Here is a 22,121-nt window from a genome sequence, read left to right on the forward strand (position 1 = left end):
GCCCCAAAACAAACCAATTATAGTGGTTGTACGTGGGGCGCGCGAGTGGCTGAGCTAGCACATTAGGCCAAACCAAAACCCACGATGGAGGCAACAATCCAGCTAATTAAACTAGTCCTACAGGCGAGACCAATCGATGTGCAATCACCATGCTGTTCACCCACAGTGGTCCTTGTGCCCTTGCGTTAGATATCCTGCAGGCTGCACCTCCTCACCATCTCGATCACTAGGTAGCAGCAAGCAACATCATCTGGCGATCGAGTTGGGATGGCTGTACGTGCGGTATTGCATCAGCCGCCACGATACACAGTGTGTCTTTTTCTCTGCGCACGGCCGGGCAAGAACGGAAGGAGAGGCCGGCCGGGACCTAGAGAAGACCCCACGCACCCACCACCAAATATTATTATCTTGTCCTATAAGAATTATTAAGAACTACCCGCATCGCTGCATCTCTCTGTTCCCTCTGCCTTCACGTCTCCCTCTCCTTCCTTTTCTTGTTGGTTGCGGATTTGGGATCTTTGCCATTATCGGCGCGCGGTGCCGGCCCGGCCGCCTTGACGCACCGACGCCGGACGTTCCGGGGGATCGTCGTTTGGCCTTGGGAGTTTGGATGGACTTCCAAATGGACAACGGACACTACTCGCATCAAGGTATGTCCCTCTCTCTGCTCCTGGATTTGATTGCTCTGTCTCTCCGTTCTCTGTGTTTTGTTGTTTTGGCTCGTCGAGTCTAGCTACGACTAGGAGATCGTCCAGCTCCTGTTTGTCTCTGTTTCGTCTTATGACGCGTGGTAAGACTGTCAGGGTTGCAGCCATCGCGGTAGCTGTTGATTTCCAGTATCTGCATATAGCTGCTTTGTGTTGTGGTCTTGTGGATGCTCCCTTTTGTTTGATCTCGAGTAATTTGATTGGACTTGCGAGATGCTGGCATGCTGCCTTCGACTGTTCGATCATCGGTGTTGACCTTTGTCGTGTGTGCATTCGCCGAGGAACACAGAGGAAAGATTGAGAACAGATTGGCATGTCGCTCTCGCTAGCCGTTAGTGCTCGGCATATATTTCTTTGGATGAGAAAAATGGTACCGTACTATGAAAAGGGAATTTTAATCGACGGTAGGTCTACAGTACGATTATGATGCCAGAGAGGACTAGTGAACTCTCTTTCATTCATCTCATGCTCGATTGGCTCGATGCTTTGTCATCGTCGCATAGGCTGGGTTTTATACTGTGTATCAGCATGATGGATCAATAAAATGGCTCATTTTCGGAGGAAAAAAAATCTCTCACCCCGTGATATGTGTTACCAACTTCTCCACATATCAGTAGATGCTAATATTCTAGGCTATATGAACTAGTACGGTGTTTCGTGCAATTGTGCGGAAAACATTTTTACACATTTTTGCTTCTCAACTACCAATTATATATGCATGCTTGTCCACCCATGTTAGAGACCTGAAAGATCAAGTATGTCTTCAAGAAGGAGGGTGTGTGTGTTGAATTGAAGATTATCAAATTTTACTTCAAATTAAAACAGGTTCTTCAAACAGGATAGAACAAGTGAAGACACAAAGCATTTCTTAGACTTAGCAGAGTTACAACAGCGGAATACAGTGAAGAAAAACAGTAATTGAAGACAGTTCAGAGCAGTTCAAACTGAAACAAACAGTTAATGAAGATTGAAGATAAATAGGTGAGGAAAGGTATCACCCGGACACAGAGACACGATGATTTGTTTCTCGAAGTTCAGATTGTTGGCACAATCTTACGTCTCTGTTGAGGGGGTTGAGTCACACAAGATTCGCGGACACACAAGTCCACCCAATACTCCTGAGCTAAGACCAAAGTCTCTCCCAGTTACTCGTGATAGATCTTTCTTCGCAGAGGCGATCTTCAGGGCTTCACAGACTAGTTGAGGCAAATCATACCTTGATTGCTCTTCAACGACGCCTAGCCGTCTAGGTGCTGCCAAACACCAAGAGTAACAAGTTCTTCAACGTTTGGCTAGGAGGGAGATATCATTTTCTTCAGCTCAGCTCAGCTCTAAGATTTTTCTTTACAAAATCGTTTTTGAGATCTCCACCGAATGGTAGAGGGGGTTGGCTGTTATATAGCCGGGCTGGAAAAACTAGCCGTTACCGACCGTTGAACCCCACTGAAGAATTGAGACGCCACCGGTCTCGAGACACCAACGGTCTCCGTCTTCCATCGAAGACATTTTTCTTCAAGTGCCAACGATCATCGTAACAAATAGTTTGACTGGTCAGACCAAAAACCAACACCACGTTTTTCAAACATTTTTGAATTCAAACTCCTTTTGAAAACAAAACAAGTCTTCAGTCTGAAGAAACTGATCCAGGAACATTCGAGCTCTTCTTCACACATGAAGACAACGAATCTCGAAACATCCTAGACTCAACTTTCTTCATAACGAAGACACACATTTTTTTATCCTAAGTTGAGCATAAGGAAAATGAATTTTTCACAACCAGCTTACCGCTTGGAACCCCTCTTAATAGTACGGCTTGTCCTATACTCAAATTGAAGACAATTCTTCACAGAAATTTTAGAAAACATCCTTAGCCTGCCCGTAAGCCTTGATGCTTCAAGCCTTCTTCCTATCTTCAATTTTGAGGGATCTCCAACGCCGGTTGGAACTCTTCATCCATGAGACTAAGCATCTGAAACACTCAATTTGCACATTAGTCCCTTAACCAATTTGTCATGAATCATCAAAACCCATACGGGGGCACATGATTCGCTTTCAAGACCTAGCCTTAGCAGGAAGCTTCTCAACTATCAATTAAATATGCATGCTTGTCCACACCCATGTTTGAGACCTAGCCTTAGCAGGAATTTATACTGACACTATATCCGTATAAGAAATTCAAACTTAGGTCGCGGTAGGTAAGTTGGATGCTTATAAGAGATGATATGTTGTGTTTGACGTGATATTAGAGCAATAAACCCAGATGAATTTTGAACCATGACTCCATGAGCATGATTGGTCCTTAGAAGTGCAAGATTAACCAACCTCAGGATACCTAGAAAAGTAAATTTGACCAATCCCACTACACTTAAAAGTTCGAAAGCATATCGTGTTTTGTATGGTTTCATATAGTAATTCACACTAAATTTTGAACGCAAACTAACTGGTTGAGCAGCGTTTTCGTTGAATTGATTGATTGTTTCATGTGATATTAGATATGTATCTGGAATTAAAATGGACTACATAGTTGATGCAGTGATGCACAGAGGAACCAAATGTATACGATTTTTGTTCGGGACCATTTATGAGGAAACACCTAACGTCATCGTGGCATTCGATAGAGAAAAGTTTGCAGAAAAACAACGCCACATGGAGTCAAAACCAGGAGATGATAAATAATAGAGAAAAATATATTTTTCGTCCCTCAACTTGTCGAAAAGTACTCAATGGTCTCTCAACTTTTTTTTTCGTACAGTTTTCATCCCCTAACTGTTGAAACTGACACAAATAGTCCCTTGTCCATTCCAAAGCGGTATTAGTACCATCGTATTATGGTTTTGGCCCCATAATTGTTATGTTAGCCTATCAAATCGGCATCATTTTTCGTTTTACCCCTTGAGTCCAAAAGAAACAAAAAAGACCTAACCCAGTGTAGTATTTTGAGGTCAAAACCATGAACATCAACACTAATACCACGTCGCATCAGGGAGAGACCATTGTTATCCAGTTTTGACAATTGATGGACGAAAAATATATAAAAAAACGTTAAGAAACCATTTATATACTTTTCGATAAGTTGAGAGACGAAAATATACTTCCACAATGCTGGAGGGAGTACTTTTCTCTAAATAATATCCCTTTTGCTAATTTTGGTGAACAAGCATATACAATTTCGAGATTGTAGATTTTTTTTTTGACTTTTCTAACAATTGATGAGCAAAAATATATTTTTCTCTGAGAAAAAAAAAAGGTTTCCGTCTAGCGCTCGTGCAACACAGCGATGAACCGGCTGCTCGTCAGTCGTCATTCAGCAAACCCTCCCATTGCGGCGGCTCCTCCACCAGCCTCCTCCCCTGCGCGCCACCCCATGGTGACCTTCCCCATCCCGTCACCGACAGCCTCCACACCGTGTCCAGCGAGAGCTAGGCCTCCCCGACGGCCTCCTCAGGCTCAGGGAGGCAGCGCATGGCGGCCATGACATCGAGAGCGCGCCCGGCGACCTCCACAGCAAGGCCACGCTCAGCAACCCCTCCATGGCAAGATTTTTCCTATTCACGACGTCTGCATTACAGCATGGATTTCATTTGGTTGTCATGGAATAGCCATGTTATGGACTTGTTTTGATTTGAACTGTGAATCTGTGAGTTTCATAAATTGTTGTGCGGAATTAGTCATGTGAAATTTCAGATTTGCCACGGTGGTACTAAAAAGGTTAATTCTCATGTTAAAAATGTCATGTGGATGTGATTATGTTTAAAACAATTTAGTGTTGCCGTGTGCAATTTTATGGTGTTATCATGGTGGGATATTTGGTGTTGTCACACAGCAGCAGGAACAAGCAACCTGAGGATACACTGCGGTAGCAGGAAGCCACGAAGCAGCAACAAATTTGTTTATGTGCCATTGAGGGTAAAAGAGGTCATTTAACCCAACTAATGGACCAATTGAGGGATTTTCAGTGGCATATGACCTAAGTGGCCATTAATCAATGACATATAAGGAAATTTCCTTTTGTTTCTTTCATTTTTGACAAAAAAATCAGTTTACTTGCTGTTTATAACTTTTTTTTTTGTGGTGAACAAATGCATCACTTTTAAAAATTATTTGATTTATCTTTGCTTTTGGGATTTGGGGACATAACAAAAACTGTTGTATCCATATGATGGTGGAGGCTCTGTTATTGTGCACGCTGCTGCCTGATTTATTTTTTGTTGCAAATCCCATCTGCCAGTTTAGGCCATAAAATTGGGCATATGTAGCGTCTTCAGTTCTATGGCAAAAGCTGGTCAATTCCCCATCCTCATTATTTTACTTTGTGCTTGGTCATTCGGTTCTCTATCTTTATTTGAAGTTCAAGTTGATACTCTTTCGCTTTCATCTTCCTATATATATATACCTTGGAGCTACCTGCTAACTTTCTGCTTATGTTTTCGAAGATCAATAGTGAAATTATAATTTTCTTCACCTTGCAGCTTTAACTATGGTGAAAAATAAACAATATGCTGCCATTAGCTCCGGGGAAAGTTCCAAAACTCAGGAAGCTACAAGAACCCCTGGACAGGGCCCTTCACAGAGAGTTGAGAGAGGTCAGCAGCGTGGAGGTAGCAACCGGGCACATGCCAATACTCAATATTCTCAACAAGGAGGTCGTGGTGGTGGGCATTACCAGGATCCAGCATCACAGCAACCACCTGGGGGTCCTGTTAAGTATCAAGCACATGGGTATTATGGCCACGGTGGCCCAAACCAAAGAGGAATGTCACAACCATACCATGACGGGCGTAGGAGTGGCGGTGGTGGAAGAGGAGTTCCTATTACTCCATCAATAACACTTCCCGAACTGCACCAAGCCCCACAAGTTCAGCACCAAGTTCCTGTGGTTACTCCTTCACCGCGGGAAACTGGCTCATCCTCACTAGGTGTTGATATGAACACTGGACAACTCCAGCTACAGTTTCAGCAACTTGTTAACCTAGGTCAAAGTTCCTCTGGACAGGGTATCCAATTAGCACCACCATCGAGTAAATCTGTAAGATTTCCAATGCGCCCTGGCAAGGGTAAATTAGGCAATAGGTGCATCGTGAAAGCAAATCATTTCTCTGCTGAACTGCCTGATAAAGATCTTCATCAATATGATGTAAGGTCCCCTTCTCGCAGAACTTTTTATACATATGAAGTACATTTCTTTCATGAGCTTTCATTTTATATGACACTAGGTCTCTATAACTCCCGACGTCCCTTCACGTGGTGTCAATCGTGCAGTCATGGGGCAGCTTGTAACCCTCTTCAGGCAATCTCATTTGGGTGGTAGTCTTCCTGCCTATGATGGAAGGAAGAGCCTATATACTGCTGGGCCATTGCCATTCACTTCTAGGACCTTTGAAATTATTCTTCAGGATGAGGAGGATAGACTTGGTGGTGCGCAAGCTGCACAAAGGTATGCGATTCTGAACATATCCGTGACCTGGTACAGTGTATGTTCCTTACTAATATATCTGCCTGTCTTAAGGCGTGAAAAACATTTTACGGTCGTCATAAAGTTCGCGGCGCGCGCTGATCTCCATCATTTAGCTATGTTTTTGGCTGGGAGGCAAGCAGATGCTCCTCAAGAAGCTCTTCAAGTGCTTGACATCGTTCTACGTGAACTGCCTACAGCAAGGTAATCTTTTTCCACCGTGCTTATGCAACATTATCATTATTCTGCTAGCATAGCTGTTGAACATTCTTCTTTTTTTTTCATGTCTAGGTATTCCCCAGTTGCCAGGTCATTTTATTCACCTAACTTAGGGAGGCGCCAGCAACTCGGTGATGGCTTGGAAAGTTGGCGTGGCTTTTACCAGAGCATACGGCCCACACAGATGGGACTTTCACTGAATATTGGTTAGATCCCAAACTCTTCGTCTTCACAATTCATAGTACTGCTACGAGAAGAGCAATCATACTCTTACTTTAGAATAATAACCATTTTAGAATGCTTTCATACCATAATAACTTGTACTAGTCATTATTGATAAACACAACTTCCTTCTTGGAAACTTTAAAGTAAGGTATCGCTGGTACATAGTCTTTTATTACAGCAAAGTTCAAAAAAAAATTCTCTCCCCTAATATTTCCCCACTCTGGCCTCCTCTACTTTTAGGATGATTAGTAGCTATTCAACAGACGTATGTAAAGCTCTCAAATTACAATGACATGACCCATGCTTGCTCCAGTAGAGCAGTAATGTTGAGAGCAAATAATATACAGGACTCCTACTATGGTGTCCACAATTTGAACCGCCCTCTCAATATGACTTCCTGTTCCCATTTCTTATCAACTCCCACCAATTTAGTAGCATCTTTGTTCTACATTTTTGTAGATGAATAATTGGAAAGCAAGGTATCATACTTCAGTGTCATCGTACATAGCAGTCATTAGGAGTTGGGATCATTTATTCATTTGTGTTTGGAAACCAAGAGTCTTAGATGTTGTATTTATGTTTATATTTGTTTGTCATTTTCTATGCTTGCTTAATGAGTAGAGCATGTGTTCACTGCTCAGTCCAGTCCTAAGATATGAATCATACAGTGGCAGAGGCCATTAAATTGATTCTGGTCTTCTCTCGCATCTTGAGGTAGCTTGACATTTTTCTCTTGCAGATATGTCATCTACAGCATTCATCGAGCCTTTGCCTGTGATTGATTTTGTTGCACAACTTTTGAACAGAAACGTATCAGTTAGACCATTATCAGATGCTGATCGGGTGAAGGTTAGGTTATTCTATTGACTATCACATGGTTTATGCTCATATGCTTTTTCAGTACACAATGCTTAGTTTGAAATTTTGTGCTCACTCTTGACTTAGTACAAGCTTCCCTCCTTTTTCCAACTGATCAGATCAAGAAGGCTCTACGAGGTGTAAAGGTTGAGGTCACACATAGAGGCAATATGCGCAGAAAGTATCGTATATCTGGCCTTACCTCGCAAGCAACAAGAGAGTTAACGTATGTAGTTCTCTTACATATGAAGCCTCATTTATGCCCACGAGCGTATTGTATGTTTATTTGATTATTGCACTTGCTTTGTTTGGCCTGGGACAGTTTCCCTATAGATAATCATGGTACTGTGAAGACAGTAGTGCGATACTTCCAGGAGACATACGGTTTTAACATTCAGCATACTACTTTGCCTTGCTTGCAAGTGGGCAATCCACAGAGGCCAAATTACCTTCCCATGGAGGTTGGCATCCTTAACGACCTCTATTATCTCCATTCAACATGCTATATACTTATATAGAGTAAAAGAGTTATAGACACTTCATTTTATATCATCAGCTGTCTCCTTTCGCCTTGAAATTTCAGGTCTGTAAGATTATCGAGGGACAGCGTTACTCAAAACGACTGAATGAGAAGCAGATAACTGCTCTTCTTAAAGTGACCTGCCAGCGCCCCCAACAGAGGGAGCTGGACATTTTGCAGGTAACCCTGCTACAGTTGTGGTATAAATTATTTTTAACTGATTTATCTCTGTTAACTGCAGTATTTTCTATTTCTTTGTTCTTTCTTGTGATGATCTATTTCTGGTTTAGTCGTTCATTTTCCTGAGATTATTTATTTATCTATTCTATTTGGATCTGGTTTTGTTTTCTTTTTTACCGTTAATTTGATTTGGTATTAAAGATGTTCAAAAACATGTTATTGCATGTTAAGGTGGCTTGATGGGTTTAAATTGCTCTTTTTGTATAGTACCGCAGATATCTGTCTTTGTTCTTGCAGATATAATCATTATCCAGTTTCTTTTCCTTTTCTGACAAGAAGATTGGCTTATAAGTTGAACTTGTTTCTTGTTTTATCTTTTATTATCAGACAGTGAATCACAATGCATACCATGAGGATCCATATGCGCAGGAGTTTGGTATAAGGATTGATAAGAAACTTGCATCAGTTGAAGCTCGTATCTTACCTCCCCCTAGAGTAAGCTAAATGTTTTAGCACATGGTTGGCATCTTAATTTCAACTCTCAAGTCTATATATGTTATCCCTTTTCCTGGATATCTGACTACCGTCCTTTACTATTAGCTTAAATACCACGATAGTGGCAGAGAGAAAGATGTATTACCAAGAATTGGCCAATGGAATATGAAGAATAAGGTATGCTCTTAGAAGTAAGATATAAATAAAATCAATATAAATTAGGTATTTCTGTGTGTCTCATCCAATATTTGGTTTGCTTTATTCTCAATAACTATCTGTGTCGATCATCATATAGAAGATTTGTGCTTGACAATACTGTGTACAGTTGCAAATTAAGTTTCTTGGTAATACACTTGTTACAGAAAATGGTCAATGGTGGGAGAGTGAAGGACTGGACATGCATTAACTTTTCACGACATGTCCAAGATAGTGCAGCAAAGAGTTTCTGTCATGAGTTGGCTGTCATGTGCCAAATATCTGGGATGGTAGGTCTCTGTCATCTAAACAATTCCTTCAGACATATCTTTTGCAGTATGGCTACTTGTATTATGTTGTCTTAATGTCTGATCTCTCACACGATTGATACTCTCACGATAGGAGTTTTCAATCGATCCTCTGCTTCCTCCTTTAACTGCGAGACCTGAACATGTAGAAAGAGCACTCAAGGCACGCTATCAAGATTCCATGACTGTGTTGAAACCACAGGGCAGGGAACTTGACCTGCTTATTGTAATTTTACCTGACAATAATGGTTCTCTTTATGGTATGCCTTTTAATTCAAAAGATGACTAGAGTATTATCTGATGCAAATACTACTTCCTCTGTTCCTAGATATAAGACGTTTTGGTAGGTCAATATAGCCTACCAAAACATCTTATATTTAAGAACAGAGGTGAGTACTTATTATTCTTACATACATTCCTCAGGTGATCTCAAAAGAATATGTGAGACAGATCTTGGATTGGTCTCTCAATGCTGTCTCACGAAACATGTTTTTAAGATGAACCAGCAGTATCTTGCAAATGTCGCCCTTAAAATCAATGTTAAGGTTTGTCCTGGCATGCATCTTCTGCCTACTGTCAACCTGGGAACCATGTTCTCTTTCTATGCTTCTTTTTTGAATTCCTTTACTTTCTTCTAGGTGGGAGGAAGAAATACTGTACTTGTCAATGCTTTGTCAAGGAGAATTCCCCTTGTCAGTGACAGACCAACCATTATATTCGGTGCAGATGTTACCCATCCTCATCCTGGAGAGGATTCTAGCCCTTCCATTGCAGCTGTAGGTGCATTATGTGTCAAGCTTAAATTATATTAAGTATATGTATATCATATGATAAAACTTATATTCTGGACGAACGGTTGCTCTATCCATGTCGAGCATCCACTTTTCAGTTTTACTATTGCTATGTTCACATCTCCCTGGGCGTCTAATTGCTTGTAATGATTTCATACTCATGCAGGTTGTTGCTTCTCAAGATTGGCCTGAGATCACCAAGTATGCTGGATTAGTGAGTGCACAAACCCGTCGCCAGGAGTTGATACAAGATCTTTTTAAAGTGCAGCAAGATCCTCAGAGAGGGAGTATAGCTGGTGGAATGGTTAGGTATGATCTTGTTCACAATATCTGATATTGTTTGCATGGTATACATATATTATACAAGTTCTATTGATTATGCAGAGAACTTCTCATTTCTTTTAAGAGATCAACTGGACAGAAACCCCAGAGGATCATATTCTATAGGTACTAATCTCATCTAAGCATATCCGACATTATTGTCCAGAACTCCACATACTTAACATGATTTTTTCAGAGATGGTGTTAGTGAAGGGCAGTTCTATCAGGTTCTGTTGTATGAGCTTGATGCCATTAGAAAGGTGAGCTTATCTTGTCTACATTTTCTCACATTAGGTTTTCATTGAATCTGAAATGGCATTTTGGTGTAATAAACTAGGCTTGTGCATCATTGGAGCCCAATTATCAGCCACCTGTTACCTTTGTGGTGGTCCAGAAGCGTCATCATACACGGCTCTTTGCTAATAACCACAATGATCAGCACAGTGTTGATAGAAAAAGTGGAAACATATTACCTGGTAAGTAATAAGTTGTTGCTTTGTTGGTGAGTTTAGTTGTTTTGTATAGCTTTTCGACCTATGCCTGAAAGCTCCCTTGATTTAAAGTGATATTTTCATTATCATCTTATATCTTATTTTAGGAACTGTGGTTGATTCAAAGATATGTCATCCTACCGAGTTTGATTTCTACCTTTGTAGCCATGCTGGCATTCAGGTCAATTTTCTATACTTGAAATAAGGATTCTTCGTTGATGGGATGGACCTGAACTGACCTTACATTACATTTAGGGAACAAGCCGCCCTGCGCATTACCATGTCCTGTGGGATGAAAACAAATTTACTGCCGACGGTTTGCAGACTCTCACGAACAACTTGTGCTACACGTAGTTTACTATGACGCCAATTAATTGAATTACTGTCTCACCAGTTCTATTTCAATGTTTACACGTATGACCAGTAAAACTAACAATTATCCCTTGTGTTGCAGCTATGCAAGATGCACTCGTTCTGTATCAATTGGTAAGCGGATGTGTCAAAACTTTGATTCTGTTTTTTTTTTGTGAGAAAAAACTTCGATTCTGTTTTATCTAGTTGATTTACAAAGTAATATTGGCTCTCTGAAATTGCGTATTCTCAGTGGTTTGGTTTTCTGTGCAGTGCCTCCTGCATACTATGCTCATCTTGCGGCTTTTCGAGCTCGGTTCTACTTGGAACCGGATACTTCCGACAGTGGGTCGGCCATGAGTGGTGCCACGACAAGCCGTGGCCCTGCTAGTGCGCGCAGCAATAGAGCTGCTGGGAACGTTGCTGTTAAACCGCTGCCTGACCTAAAGGACAACGTGAAGCGTGTCATGTTTTACTGTTAAATTCAGGTGGCAACCACACTCACAGCCGAATGTGCGTGTTCATCAATCGTGTTGCTGTTGAGCTTTGGTGAACTACTGTTTTGAAGATTAATGTCTTGGAAAATCAAGCTTTCTCGGAATTCTTTCCACGGTAACTCTGGTGCTGTGAGTCATTTGCTGAGGTGTCCTGGTCAGAGTGCCAGGTTATTATTCGCAAAAAAGAAAGAGTGCCAGGTCATTAGATGTTTATTATCACCGAGCATTCAATAAGGATACTGAGCGATTCTCGAAATGTTCTTAGATGTAAACCTACAGCTAGCTCAGTATTTTTGTACTTTGGACCTTTGTTCCTGGTACGGTATAGTGAAACCATAGTATTTGCCTATCTTCTCGTTGCGGCCGCAGGAAAGCAACCCTCTGTAGTTACATAAAATATAAGTGACCTCTGCAGCGCTACCATGCTTTCAGGACAAGCTGCGCACTTCAGTTCTTTTTTACCTGCAGGTTTTCAAATGGCATTGCGTAGTTTCTTTGTCTTCACCATACGCACATTGTACTTTGAATCCAAACATCTGTGCAGAATTCCAGACCAGGAATTGCAGTGCGATGACTAGTTGACTACCCGTTGTGTCGTTCCTGGACCTCTTGAAATTTCAAAGCTGAACAAGCTCTCTTTTTTTTTTTGCTCTAAAAAAACAAGCTGATTGTCTGTTTCTCTCTTCGAAAGGTTAGCCAATCCAAATGGTACTGTCTCAAATGGAGGAAGTCCTATTTTGTCCGAAGTCAAACTTCGAAACCAAGCTTATAGAGAAATCTAACAACATTTACGACTCTAAATTAATCTTATTTAATCTATGATGATATACATTTTCATAATATATTTATTTCATATTTTAGATGTTCATATATCTTTATAAACTTGGTCACTCACGAGAAAGGTAGAACTTCTGAAACGGTGGTAGTACAGTACATGTTTTTTCCGCGAGGCTTCAACACCTGAGTTATATAGACAAGCTAGCATAACTATTGCCGTGCAGCGAGGAACAAGTACTTCTACCAACGCTGCAACACGCACGCCCCTGAACGCTGAACGGACCCCTACCAAGTACCGAAGCAGTAGTACGAGCCATCACTACCTGTGCTTTTAAAAAATGAACTTCTCCATCTGTGCTGTGCGTCTGATACATGAATTCCTTCCAGGATTGCACGAATAAAATTAAAGACCTAGAGATTTACGGACCCTGCACAACAGGGATCGATCGCACGGCTCGCTTCTCCTGCGCGATGATTGCAGCCGGGATACACGCTGCACGATACATCGAGATCGATGTCGTGGCACATAGGATTCTCCCGGCCCAGAAACAAGCTAGAGCGCCCCGTGACCTTTTCAGCGGGACATATTTTACGCGGGTCTCGTGGGATGAAGGTTCTCACGGTCTCACCCCGGCCGTGTGGCCAAGCAAGCAGCGACAACGCTAGAAACAGGCCGCTCCACCACGTCCACTGCCGTTGTCGATTAGCCCCGGCGGGCGCGCAAGCCAGTTGCTCTTAAGCAGATTTGATCAGGAGTACGTTCTGGTTCATTTTTACCGGTTGTGCTCTTGTTCATCTCTTTCCTTTAATTGTAGCGGCAGCTGCAACGTGTGGGATATGTAAGATTCGCCTGCCTCATTTCATTTGGAGTGAAGGTATATATGGAGGCTGAGGAAAAAAAATGATTGACATATATGCTTATTGCGGCAGATCTGGACATCTCTTGAGGTCACCACAAGGCTAGTTGCGTCGATCTGTAAGATTTATAATCGACGATCTATAGTCATTCATGATGGATGCAATTGGGCATGTGCGCTACGCGCTAGCTATATTGCGGAGTAGTACATAAGAATGTATGAATAATGTACCGCTTCTGCTTGATTTTATGCTTTCTTGGGATGAATACGCCGTAAATGTCATTTACGTACATGGATGCCATATTGCCAAGTACCTCTCGTTCTAAATTCTTTTGACTCAAATTTGCCCAAATATAAATGTATCTATTTTTAAAAAACGTCTAGATAAATGTAATATTTTGACAATAATTTAGGATCGGAGGTAGTAACATGTATATGTGCCAACTCGGCCTCGCTTTCCTTCCGCCCGTTCCGTTATTTTAGAAGCATGAAAGCGACTGTACCTGCGATTGATCTTCACCTGTAGCTAGTCCTCCATCACGAAAACAAAATCCTCAGACCATCGCAAAAAGATCCAGGTTGGACTTATTGTTGCAACGTACGGAGTACTAGAATTACCAAAATGCTAGCTTGTCTGGTTGTCCCGTTCCACGAGGATCGAAACTGTATGTGCATGCAACCTTAATCCTTAACTACAAATGCATGCGTTGCATGCGTCCAACTCCAACAAGAACGATGCACGAGCTGTTAGAGAGGAAGCAGGCCGCACCGGCAGCGCTAAATTGTGCACAGGCGCCCTCGTGTTCCTTTGCCCTGCAAATACCCTTCGCAAACAGTAATTGCATTCTCTGCATTGATTCGCTAATCAAACGCATACAAAAAACCGTTTCAATACACCGCTAGCGCTGTTCTCGATTCTCTTTTTTTGAAACCCCTCGTTCTCGATTCTCCGTTGTACACGTACGTACAAGATGAACACATGCATATGTCACTTCAATACCCTTGACGCGTCCGTATTACCTCAACAGATGAGTGCCCCATAAAAACTGCCCCCCCCCCCCCCCCCGCCCCACTATGTCATTGAGCATGTGACAAGCTTTTTGAACAAAAATATCATGTGCCATTTTTTCAAAAAAGATGTTGAAACCCCTGGATTTAATGTCATGCATGCAATGGGCAGGTATGGTGGAAAATCCTTTGCAAATGGGGAGCTATTCAATGGCTGCCAGGTGAGCTTTCTACCTTGGCGAGTGGTGGGATGAGGTGCATCTTCGAGGGGATGCGAGACGCAACCTAGCTACAAGCGCAACACTAGTCTTCTCTGGATGATTTGGAAGCATAGAAACAGTGTTGTGTTCGACAAGGTTGTACCTACACTACTCCGGAAAATGTTAGCAGCGGCAGTCCGGATTACACACCGGTGGCAGTAACCCGGACCGCCACTAAGCCTGCGCCACTGGTGCTAACGTTTGCACAACCGCCGCTGGTAATCCGTAGGGGAGCTCCGAAAAGTGCACCGGTGGCCGTGGGAAGCACCGCCACTGTAATGCGCAGAATTACCAGCGCCGCCAGTGGTGGTATACCAGTGGCCATTATGCCTCACCGCCACTGGTATGCTTTTGTAGCACCAGTGGCGGTTCACTAGCACCGCCACTGGTACTGCACCAGTGGCGGTTCACTGTACTCTACCAGTGGCGGTGAACAGGAACCGCCACTGTTCTTTTCCGGTTTTTAAAAAATATTTTTTTTATATTAGAACATTCCTGTAACAGCAATATATCACAGCACATCAATAGATAACAACAATATATATGATAAAATCACGCATCCATGAAGATAACAGCATTCGTTCACAAAACTTATTACAAAAATAAGACGAAAACCTATTACATCCATGATAGATATTAAATATTTAACATTGTACATCAAAGTTTCAATACATCGGCACAACCCCGCCTTCATAAAAATCACCGTTTTTCTTAAGGACCTCTTTGTTGAGAATGGTGGCTATCTCCCTCTAAATATCGAACACAAGAACAGCTGGGTTGTGTCCATATTCTGATTCCGTCTTGAAGTAATCCGCCATCTGCTGGTAGGTCGTCTTCGTCTTGGGCTTGAAACAGGTGACCCAATTGCGGATGATGTACGCACAATAGTATCCACAGAAGACCGTCCCTTGCGGCTGCTGTATGCATGCGAAGTTTCTGTGATAGGTCATTTTCTTCCTGCCGTAGCTTGGCACCTCATAGTCAGTCACCGCCTTTTTTCACGTCTCTTCGAAGAGTGTTCCGACGGCTTTGAAGTCGCGCGGCTCATAGCCTTTCTTCCGTCGGAGTGGATCAAGATACGTCACCGACGCTTCTTCGAAAGAGAAGGCCACCACCACCCAATGTTCGCTGTTTACAAAAAGAACACACATTTATAACCGAAAAGAGAACAACTTAGTGGAACGAGAAAGAAAGCAATGGTCGTGAGAACAACTTACTCTAAATGGTAGAGTGTAAGAACATAACGGCGTTGCTTGTGCATTGCGAAGAACTTAGCCAAGTATGAAAATGTCTTCTCTCTCGAACCCCGTTTCCATTCTTCTAGACCGTTGGTTGCTTTGCTGAACAGGAGAGGATCGGCGATGGCAACGTGTGGTTCTTTCAGGCGGAAGGACTCTCTTGTGAAGTATACACACCAGAGTCTTAACATGTTGTTGTCTAAGCACTTCTGGTTGAAGACGTGAAACAAGTCAAGGAAGTCCACGCCGAAGGTAAATTCCTTTGTCTGCAGGTCCCCTGTTTCGGCATCATAGAAGCCATAATACTCTGGCACCTTCGCATTCATCTGTTGGCCATGTTGTGCAGAATTAGCTGATGCTGCCATGTAATAACCATGTAGCTCTTGCATCTCTCGCGGCAAGCTTCTTAGGTCCTTAAGGCTGACCATCGGTTGTCCAGGGTAGAACATCAGCACTTTATCGAATTCCCTGGCCACGAAGTAGGCTCGGCTGACTAAATCACCAGCTATAGGGGGGGGGCTTCATATTCAAAATATCTGGCCCGTTTTCCCAATTCCCTTCGATTATTGGCGGATTGCTGGATTGCTTGCCCGTTGAGTCCAACTCTTTACTCTTCGAGTCACTCGATTTCTTGCCGATTTTGGACCCCCTCTTATTGGTGCGCCGGCGTTTCAAAAACTCGGCCTCCTCTTGATCCTTGAAGGTCTAGGAGACCTGCTTGCCAGACGCGTACTCCAGCGCGTCCGCCCCAGATTTCCGTGGCACGGGTGCAGGTCGTGGTGGTTGTGAGGGTTGGCTGTCTTTATGGTGGGGTGGCGACGGATTAGGCGGCGGCACATGAGCCGGTGCAGCGTCATCATCGCTGCAGTCTTGCGTTGGTTCGAAATCGAAGCCTCCTTGCCCCGATGTTGGTGAATCCGGATGTGACGGCTTATTGGGGGATGGGCCACGGGGCGATGGAGAGGGAAGTCATCGAGCGAAAGCCGGTGGAGATGCTCCGGGACACGACGGAGAGGGAGAAGGTTGGGTAGCGAGGGCAACCAACCTCCTGGGCCACTGGACGTACGTGCCCCGGCATTGCCCTAGAGTCACTGATTCCTCCTCTGGAGGATAAGGAACCGGTGTCTTGTCAAATTCTGGGAGCACAGAGTCCACCTACACCCTGACATGATCCGGGGCCATGGGCGTGTTGTGCACGACCAGCATTCTTGGCATCAGCAGACCACGCGCGCCTAACGGATTCCCGGTGGATGGCATCAATATCCGGCACTTAATACTCTTCTGTGCATGACAAACAAATTAACATACGTACGTTAGTGTTATGGTGTGAAGAAATGACGTAATTGAGTATATATATACACTATGGTACCAGTGAGGAGCTTACCGGGATGTCATCAGATGGGCCATCAGGGTCACTCGGGAGTTCGGTGCCGGAGCCAGCACTGCTCTTATACGGTGGCGGCGAAGGATTCGGAGTCGACTGATGATCATGCGGAGTGGGTGGCCTAGGTGTCGCGCCCCGGTTGCCATCATATGTAGCAACGAACTCCTCCATAGTGTGGCCGGAGTCCCTTGCTTTTTTCAAGCAAGCGAAAAACTCCTCCCTCGCCGCCCTTTTCGCCACCTCTATTATTTCTTCGTGCTTCTCAGCCTTTCTTTTACGGCTCCGGGCTTCTTTCTCTTGAGGAAAGACTTTGCGGCAAAGGGCCCCGGTTTCTAAGGCTCGAATATGGCCCCCATGCTCATTTCTTCCTAGAGCATAGCTTAGTGGTGAATCCCACTGTGCACAGAGCTCGTCGTGGGAGCCTTCCGACTCAAACTCGGCAACCTTGTCCTGAAATAAGACAAAGTCGGTGCCAATTTATAAGTGAGTGTGTTAGAAGCTAAACTGAAAAAGAAGTGGTGGTTGAGGCCTTATGATTAAAACTTTCTGGTCATCACGGATAGGCTTCAGGCCCGCCCACTGTTCTTTTGTCATGGTACTCCGCACAAAGGTGGTGGACCGGTCACGACGGAGCATTGTTGGGACAGGAGGGACTATCCCTCCTGCCGCAAGCTCGGCGTCCTCCTTCTCCCACACCGGCTTCTTTCCCTCGATACCACGACTGCCAAGGCGGTAGCGCCGCGTACCACTCTTGGGTTGCTTTGAAATTTGGATCCTTTTCCTTCTCCTCGAACTCCTCTCATTCCTCCTCTGTGATCCTCGGCCATTTCTTATGAATCACCGTCTCCCAATCTTCGTTCAAAAAAATTCTGGCCTTGGTACCCCAATTGCTCTGACCCCTACGCATTGTGGTCTTCATCGCTCCGAATACTTCTTCACGCAGCCATCGGGTAGCCGCGAAAACTTTTGAGCGGTCCTTTCTTGTTCATTTGCCGCCACCCTGGCATACCAAAAACTCTTGAGCCACACGGCGAATGTTGCATTGTGGGTCTTGTGTATCCAATTAGCACTCCTGTTAGGGTACCGGTTTTCAAGTTCTTCCATATGCATGTCGATGAAAGGCTGGACCTCGTACATATGTTGCAGCACCATTGTATGTGCTCTCATATAGTCGTCCTCTCTCCCCGATGAATACACATCCAGAACCTTCCGGCCAATCCCACCTTCACCTTCTAGTTTGCCCTTATGTCGTGATTTGGGTACTCCTATGGGTTTGCGATCCGCCAACCAATCAGTGGCGTACTCCACACACTCTTCTGCATGGTAGCCTTGCATGATGCTACCTTCCGAATGCCCTCTGTTACGAACATACCGCTTCAGCACCCCGTTGTATCGTTCGGGCCCATACATGTTGTGCAGAAAGGAGGGCTCTAGTAGGATTATCTCGTCGGTGATATGGACCATCAGATGTACCATGATATCGAAGAATGTTGGAGGGAAGAACATCTCACATTCACACAAAATTTGTATCATTGAATCCTTTAGCTGGAGGCAGCGTTCCACCGTGATGGGCTTTTGCCCGATTGTGTCAAAGAAGTCACAGAGCTTCATGACCGTCTCTCTGACCCATGGCTCCATGGCACCTCTTATTGCAACTGGAAGTAACTGCGTGATAATCACGTGGCAGTCATGAGATGTCATGCCAACAAGCTTGTGACTCTTCATGTCAACGAGTCTCTTGATGCTGAACGAGTAGTTGGATGGAACTTTTATGCTGTGGAGACACTGACGCATTCTGTGTAACTTGGCTTTGCTCAAGGTGTAACACGCAGGTTTACATCGTGTCGTTACCGTGACTTCACCATTGTGGTTTTCCGGTGACTCTTCCTTTACCGCTCACAGCTTCTTCCTTATGCCCAAGAACTCCATGTCCTTCCGTGCCTTTGGCCCATCTTTTGTCTTATCTGCATTGTTCATTAGCAAGCCCAACAAACTGTCGCACACGTTCTTCTCGACGTGCATGACATCTATGGTGTGACGGCTTTGTAAGAATTTCTAGTAAGTCAGGTCCCAAAACACTGACCTCCTTTTCCACACAGGTCTATCGCCATCCTTCTCTTTCGCTTGCGGATTTGCTTTCTCGGCAACAACTTCCAAGTTTCTAACAATTTCATAGATTTCATGCCCAGTCTTTTCCCTGGGCTTCGGGCGAGGCTTTGTCCTCCCATTGAAGTTTTTCTTGTCCTTCCTCCATGGGTCATCGCGTTGCAACCACTTTTGGTGTCCCATGTACACAATCTTCTGTGAAACTGGCAGCCTCCGTGAGTTCGTTTCATCCCCGCACTTTGTACATGCTTTGTACCCATGTGTGCGTTGGCAAGATGAGTTCCCGTTCCCAGGGTAGTCATGCACACATGTCAGCAGAGCCGCCCGAAGGGTGAACTCCTCCTTCTTGTGAGCGTCCCAAACCTTTCGGCCCGTACTCCAAAGTTCCGCAAGTTCATCTTTCAGTAGCTCCAGATACACGTTCAGATCAGCTCCCGGTTGCTTAGGGCCTTGTATGAGCATGGATAGCTGGATGTACTTCCTCTTCATGATAAGCCACGGAGGAAGGTTGTATATGAACAAGATCACCGGCCATGTGCTGTGTTTGCTGCTCATGTTTCCGAACGGATTGATTCCGTCCATACTCATCCCGAACCTGATGTTCCTGGGCTCTGCGCCGAAGTCTAGAAACTCCTCGTCCAGGGTCCTCCATTGAGCCGCATCGGCGGGGTGTCTAAGTACACCATCGTCGTTACGGTACACCCCATCAGGATTGATATCCTTCTGAGTCGGGTCGTGGAAGATGAACCACCTGACCTCCTTCTCGTTTTGAAACCAACGCTCCAGCCGGCTACCACACAGGAAGTACCATACCGTCTTCGCTACTGGACCACGAGTCACTTCTTCCTCCGGGAGGCCATCAGGATTGGGGTCTTTCTTCCTGTATCGGGATGTTTTGAATACTGGACAGTTGTGCATGTCTTTGTAGTCACCCTTGTATATGATGCAGTCCAACGGACAAGCATGGTATCTGACAACCTCTAACCCGAGCGGACATGCAACCTTCTTCGCTTCGTACGTGCTCTTAGGCAACATGTTGCCCGCGGGAAGAACTGTAGAAAGGTAACTCAAAATATCCGTGAATCCCGAGTCCACGATGTTATATTTTGCCTTCATTCGGAGAAGTTCGAGCGTTACTTCCAGCACACTTTTGTCCGGCCCTGCATTTTCATACAACGGCGTCTCTGCGTCCTCCCTCAGCTTCTGGAATTTACGGGACACTATCTCATCGTCAGCGTCATCTAACTGTTTACGCAAGTGCACATCATCTAGCATTTCGGCCACCCTGCCTTGCGGAACTTCTTGATCTTCGCCACGGGATGGTTCGTCGGGTGGATCATCATGCTCCATGTTCTCCATTTCTGGGTCGCTTTCAACTTCAATGGCATCCTCGCCGTGACAAGTCCAACGTGAATAACCCAACACAAAACCGTGTAGGAGCAAGTGCAACTCCACATCGCTTGGCAGAAGCATCATTGTGTTACGACAATTGCTACATGGACAACATGTCATGTCGTCCCCTTTTCTCAGCATATGTTCCGTGGCGACATCAGTGAAGTCCTTCAGTTTTCTTATCCACTCTTCGCAATTTCTTGTCTCCTCGTACATCCAAGCACGGCTCATCGAGCTAAAACACGATAAACAAACATAAATCAAGTTACTTATAGTATCACACATAATTTCGGCATGACCTTTGCTATAAAATTTACAAATATTGCAAAAACTTGCCAAATAAACACCCACCCACACCCACATGTGAACACAAACGGCACGATGGCCCGTATACATGTACAAACAAAAAAATTCACAAACATGGCATGATGACCTCGGAACATGCACATTCAACACATATTTTATTGAGAGAGAGCTTAATTAATCACAGAGAGAGGGGAGTAGAGAGAGAGGGGGGACCAGAGAGACAGAGGGGAGGGGTGCGCGCGCAGCAACCAGAGAGACGACAGAGGGGAGGGAGAAACGGAGCTAGGGGAAGAGTGGGGGACCTCCCAAGCAAGGGGGCCGGCCGGGACAGCTCCTGGAGAGAGATCGAGCTCTCCTGGCCACCGGCGTCATTTCAGCCACATCGAGGAAGAAGAGAAGAGAGGAAGGAGCTAGAGGAAAAGAGAGGGAGAGGAGGAAGAAGGAGAGGGAAAGGGAGCAACCTTCCGGCCGCCGGCGCCATGGAATTTTGGCAGAGTTTCGCCGTCGCCTGTGTGTTCAGGAGCCGCAGTTGGTCCAGAGACGCACGAGCTGAGGAAGATAAGGCCACATTAACTTTGCTTTATAGATAACTTACCAGTGGCGGTTCAAAGAATCTGCCCGCCACTGTGGCGGTTCAAACGGGATGAGAATTTCTGAGGAGCACTAGTGGCGGTTAACTGATGCGGCCACTGGTACTAGGAGCACTAGTGGCGGTGAAAGCCGCCTGAGTGCTGGCACCGCCACTAGTGCTCCACTAACAACGGCGGTGGAAGCTAACCGCCACTAGTACTCGTTTCAGATTCTTCCAACGACTTACCAGTGGCGGTTTGTTTTTTCGACCACTTTAACCGCCACTAGTGCTCGTACGCCGGTGACTACCAAAGAGCTCCAGTGGCGGTGAATGACCACCGCCACGGGTGCTAGAGCACCGGTGGCGATGCTGGTCATACGAGTGCTTTCACCGCCACCGGTGCTCCACTAGCAGTGGTGGTGGTTGCTCACCGCCACTGGTATTCGTTTTGGATTCCTTCAACGACGTCCAGTGACGATGAATTTTTTGAACCAACTGTAAGCTCGTGCGCCAGTAACACATTCCGGCGTAGTGCTAGTAACAGCAACATCTTGATGGCCATCAGAATTGAAGGACAGGCGTGGAAGCAAGCAGGGATTCTTGGTGACAGCT

At 44.7% G+C, this 22,121-nt stretch overlaps 1 protein-coding gene across 2 annotated transcripts; it reads left to right on the forward strand.

Annotated features, from left to right (window-relative positions):
- Positions 1-428: 428 nt before the first annotated feature.
- LOC100830516 (protein argonaute 1A) lies at positions 429-12,044 on the forward strand. Of its 2 annotated transcripts, none has more exons than XM_003570001.4 (23): positions 429-650; positions 5,177-5,841; positions 5,921-6,141; positions 6,214-6,363; positions 6,451-6,584; positions 7,343-7,452; positions 7,581-7,687; positions 7,784-7,922; positions 8,045-8,161; positions 8,549-8,656; positions 8,762-8,833; positions 9,019-9,141; positions 9,254-9,419; positions 9,583-9,704; positions 9,798-9,935; positions 10,117-10,259; positions 10,335-10,397; positions 10,468-10,531; positions 10,609-10,747; positions 10,870-10,943; positions 11,018-11,112; positions 11,217-11,248; positions 11,387-12,044. In XM_003570001.4, the coding sequence occupies exons 1-23, from the start codon at positions 611-613 to the stop codon at positions 11,593-11,595; spliced, it is 3,231 nt and encodes a 1,076-aa protein (XP_003570049.2). In that variant the 5' UTR covers positions 429-610; the 3' UTR covers positions 11,596-12,044. The 2 variants fall into 2 exon arrangements, with proteins under 2 accessions (XP_003570049.2, XP_014756491.1); XM_014901005.2 differs by lacking the exon at positions 429-650 and adding an exon at positions 3,992-4,240.
- Positions 12,045-22,121: the final 10,077 nt, after the last annotated feature.

This window comes from Brachypodium distachyon, chromosome 3, assembly GCF_000005505.3.
Source record: "Brachypodium distachyon strain Bd21 chromosome 3, Brachypodium_distachyon_v3.0, whole genome shotgun sequence".
NCBI classification, from domain to species: domain Eukaryota; kingdom Viridiplantae; phylum Streptophyta; class Magnoliopsida; order Poales; family Poaceae; genus Brachypodium; species Brachypodium distachyon.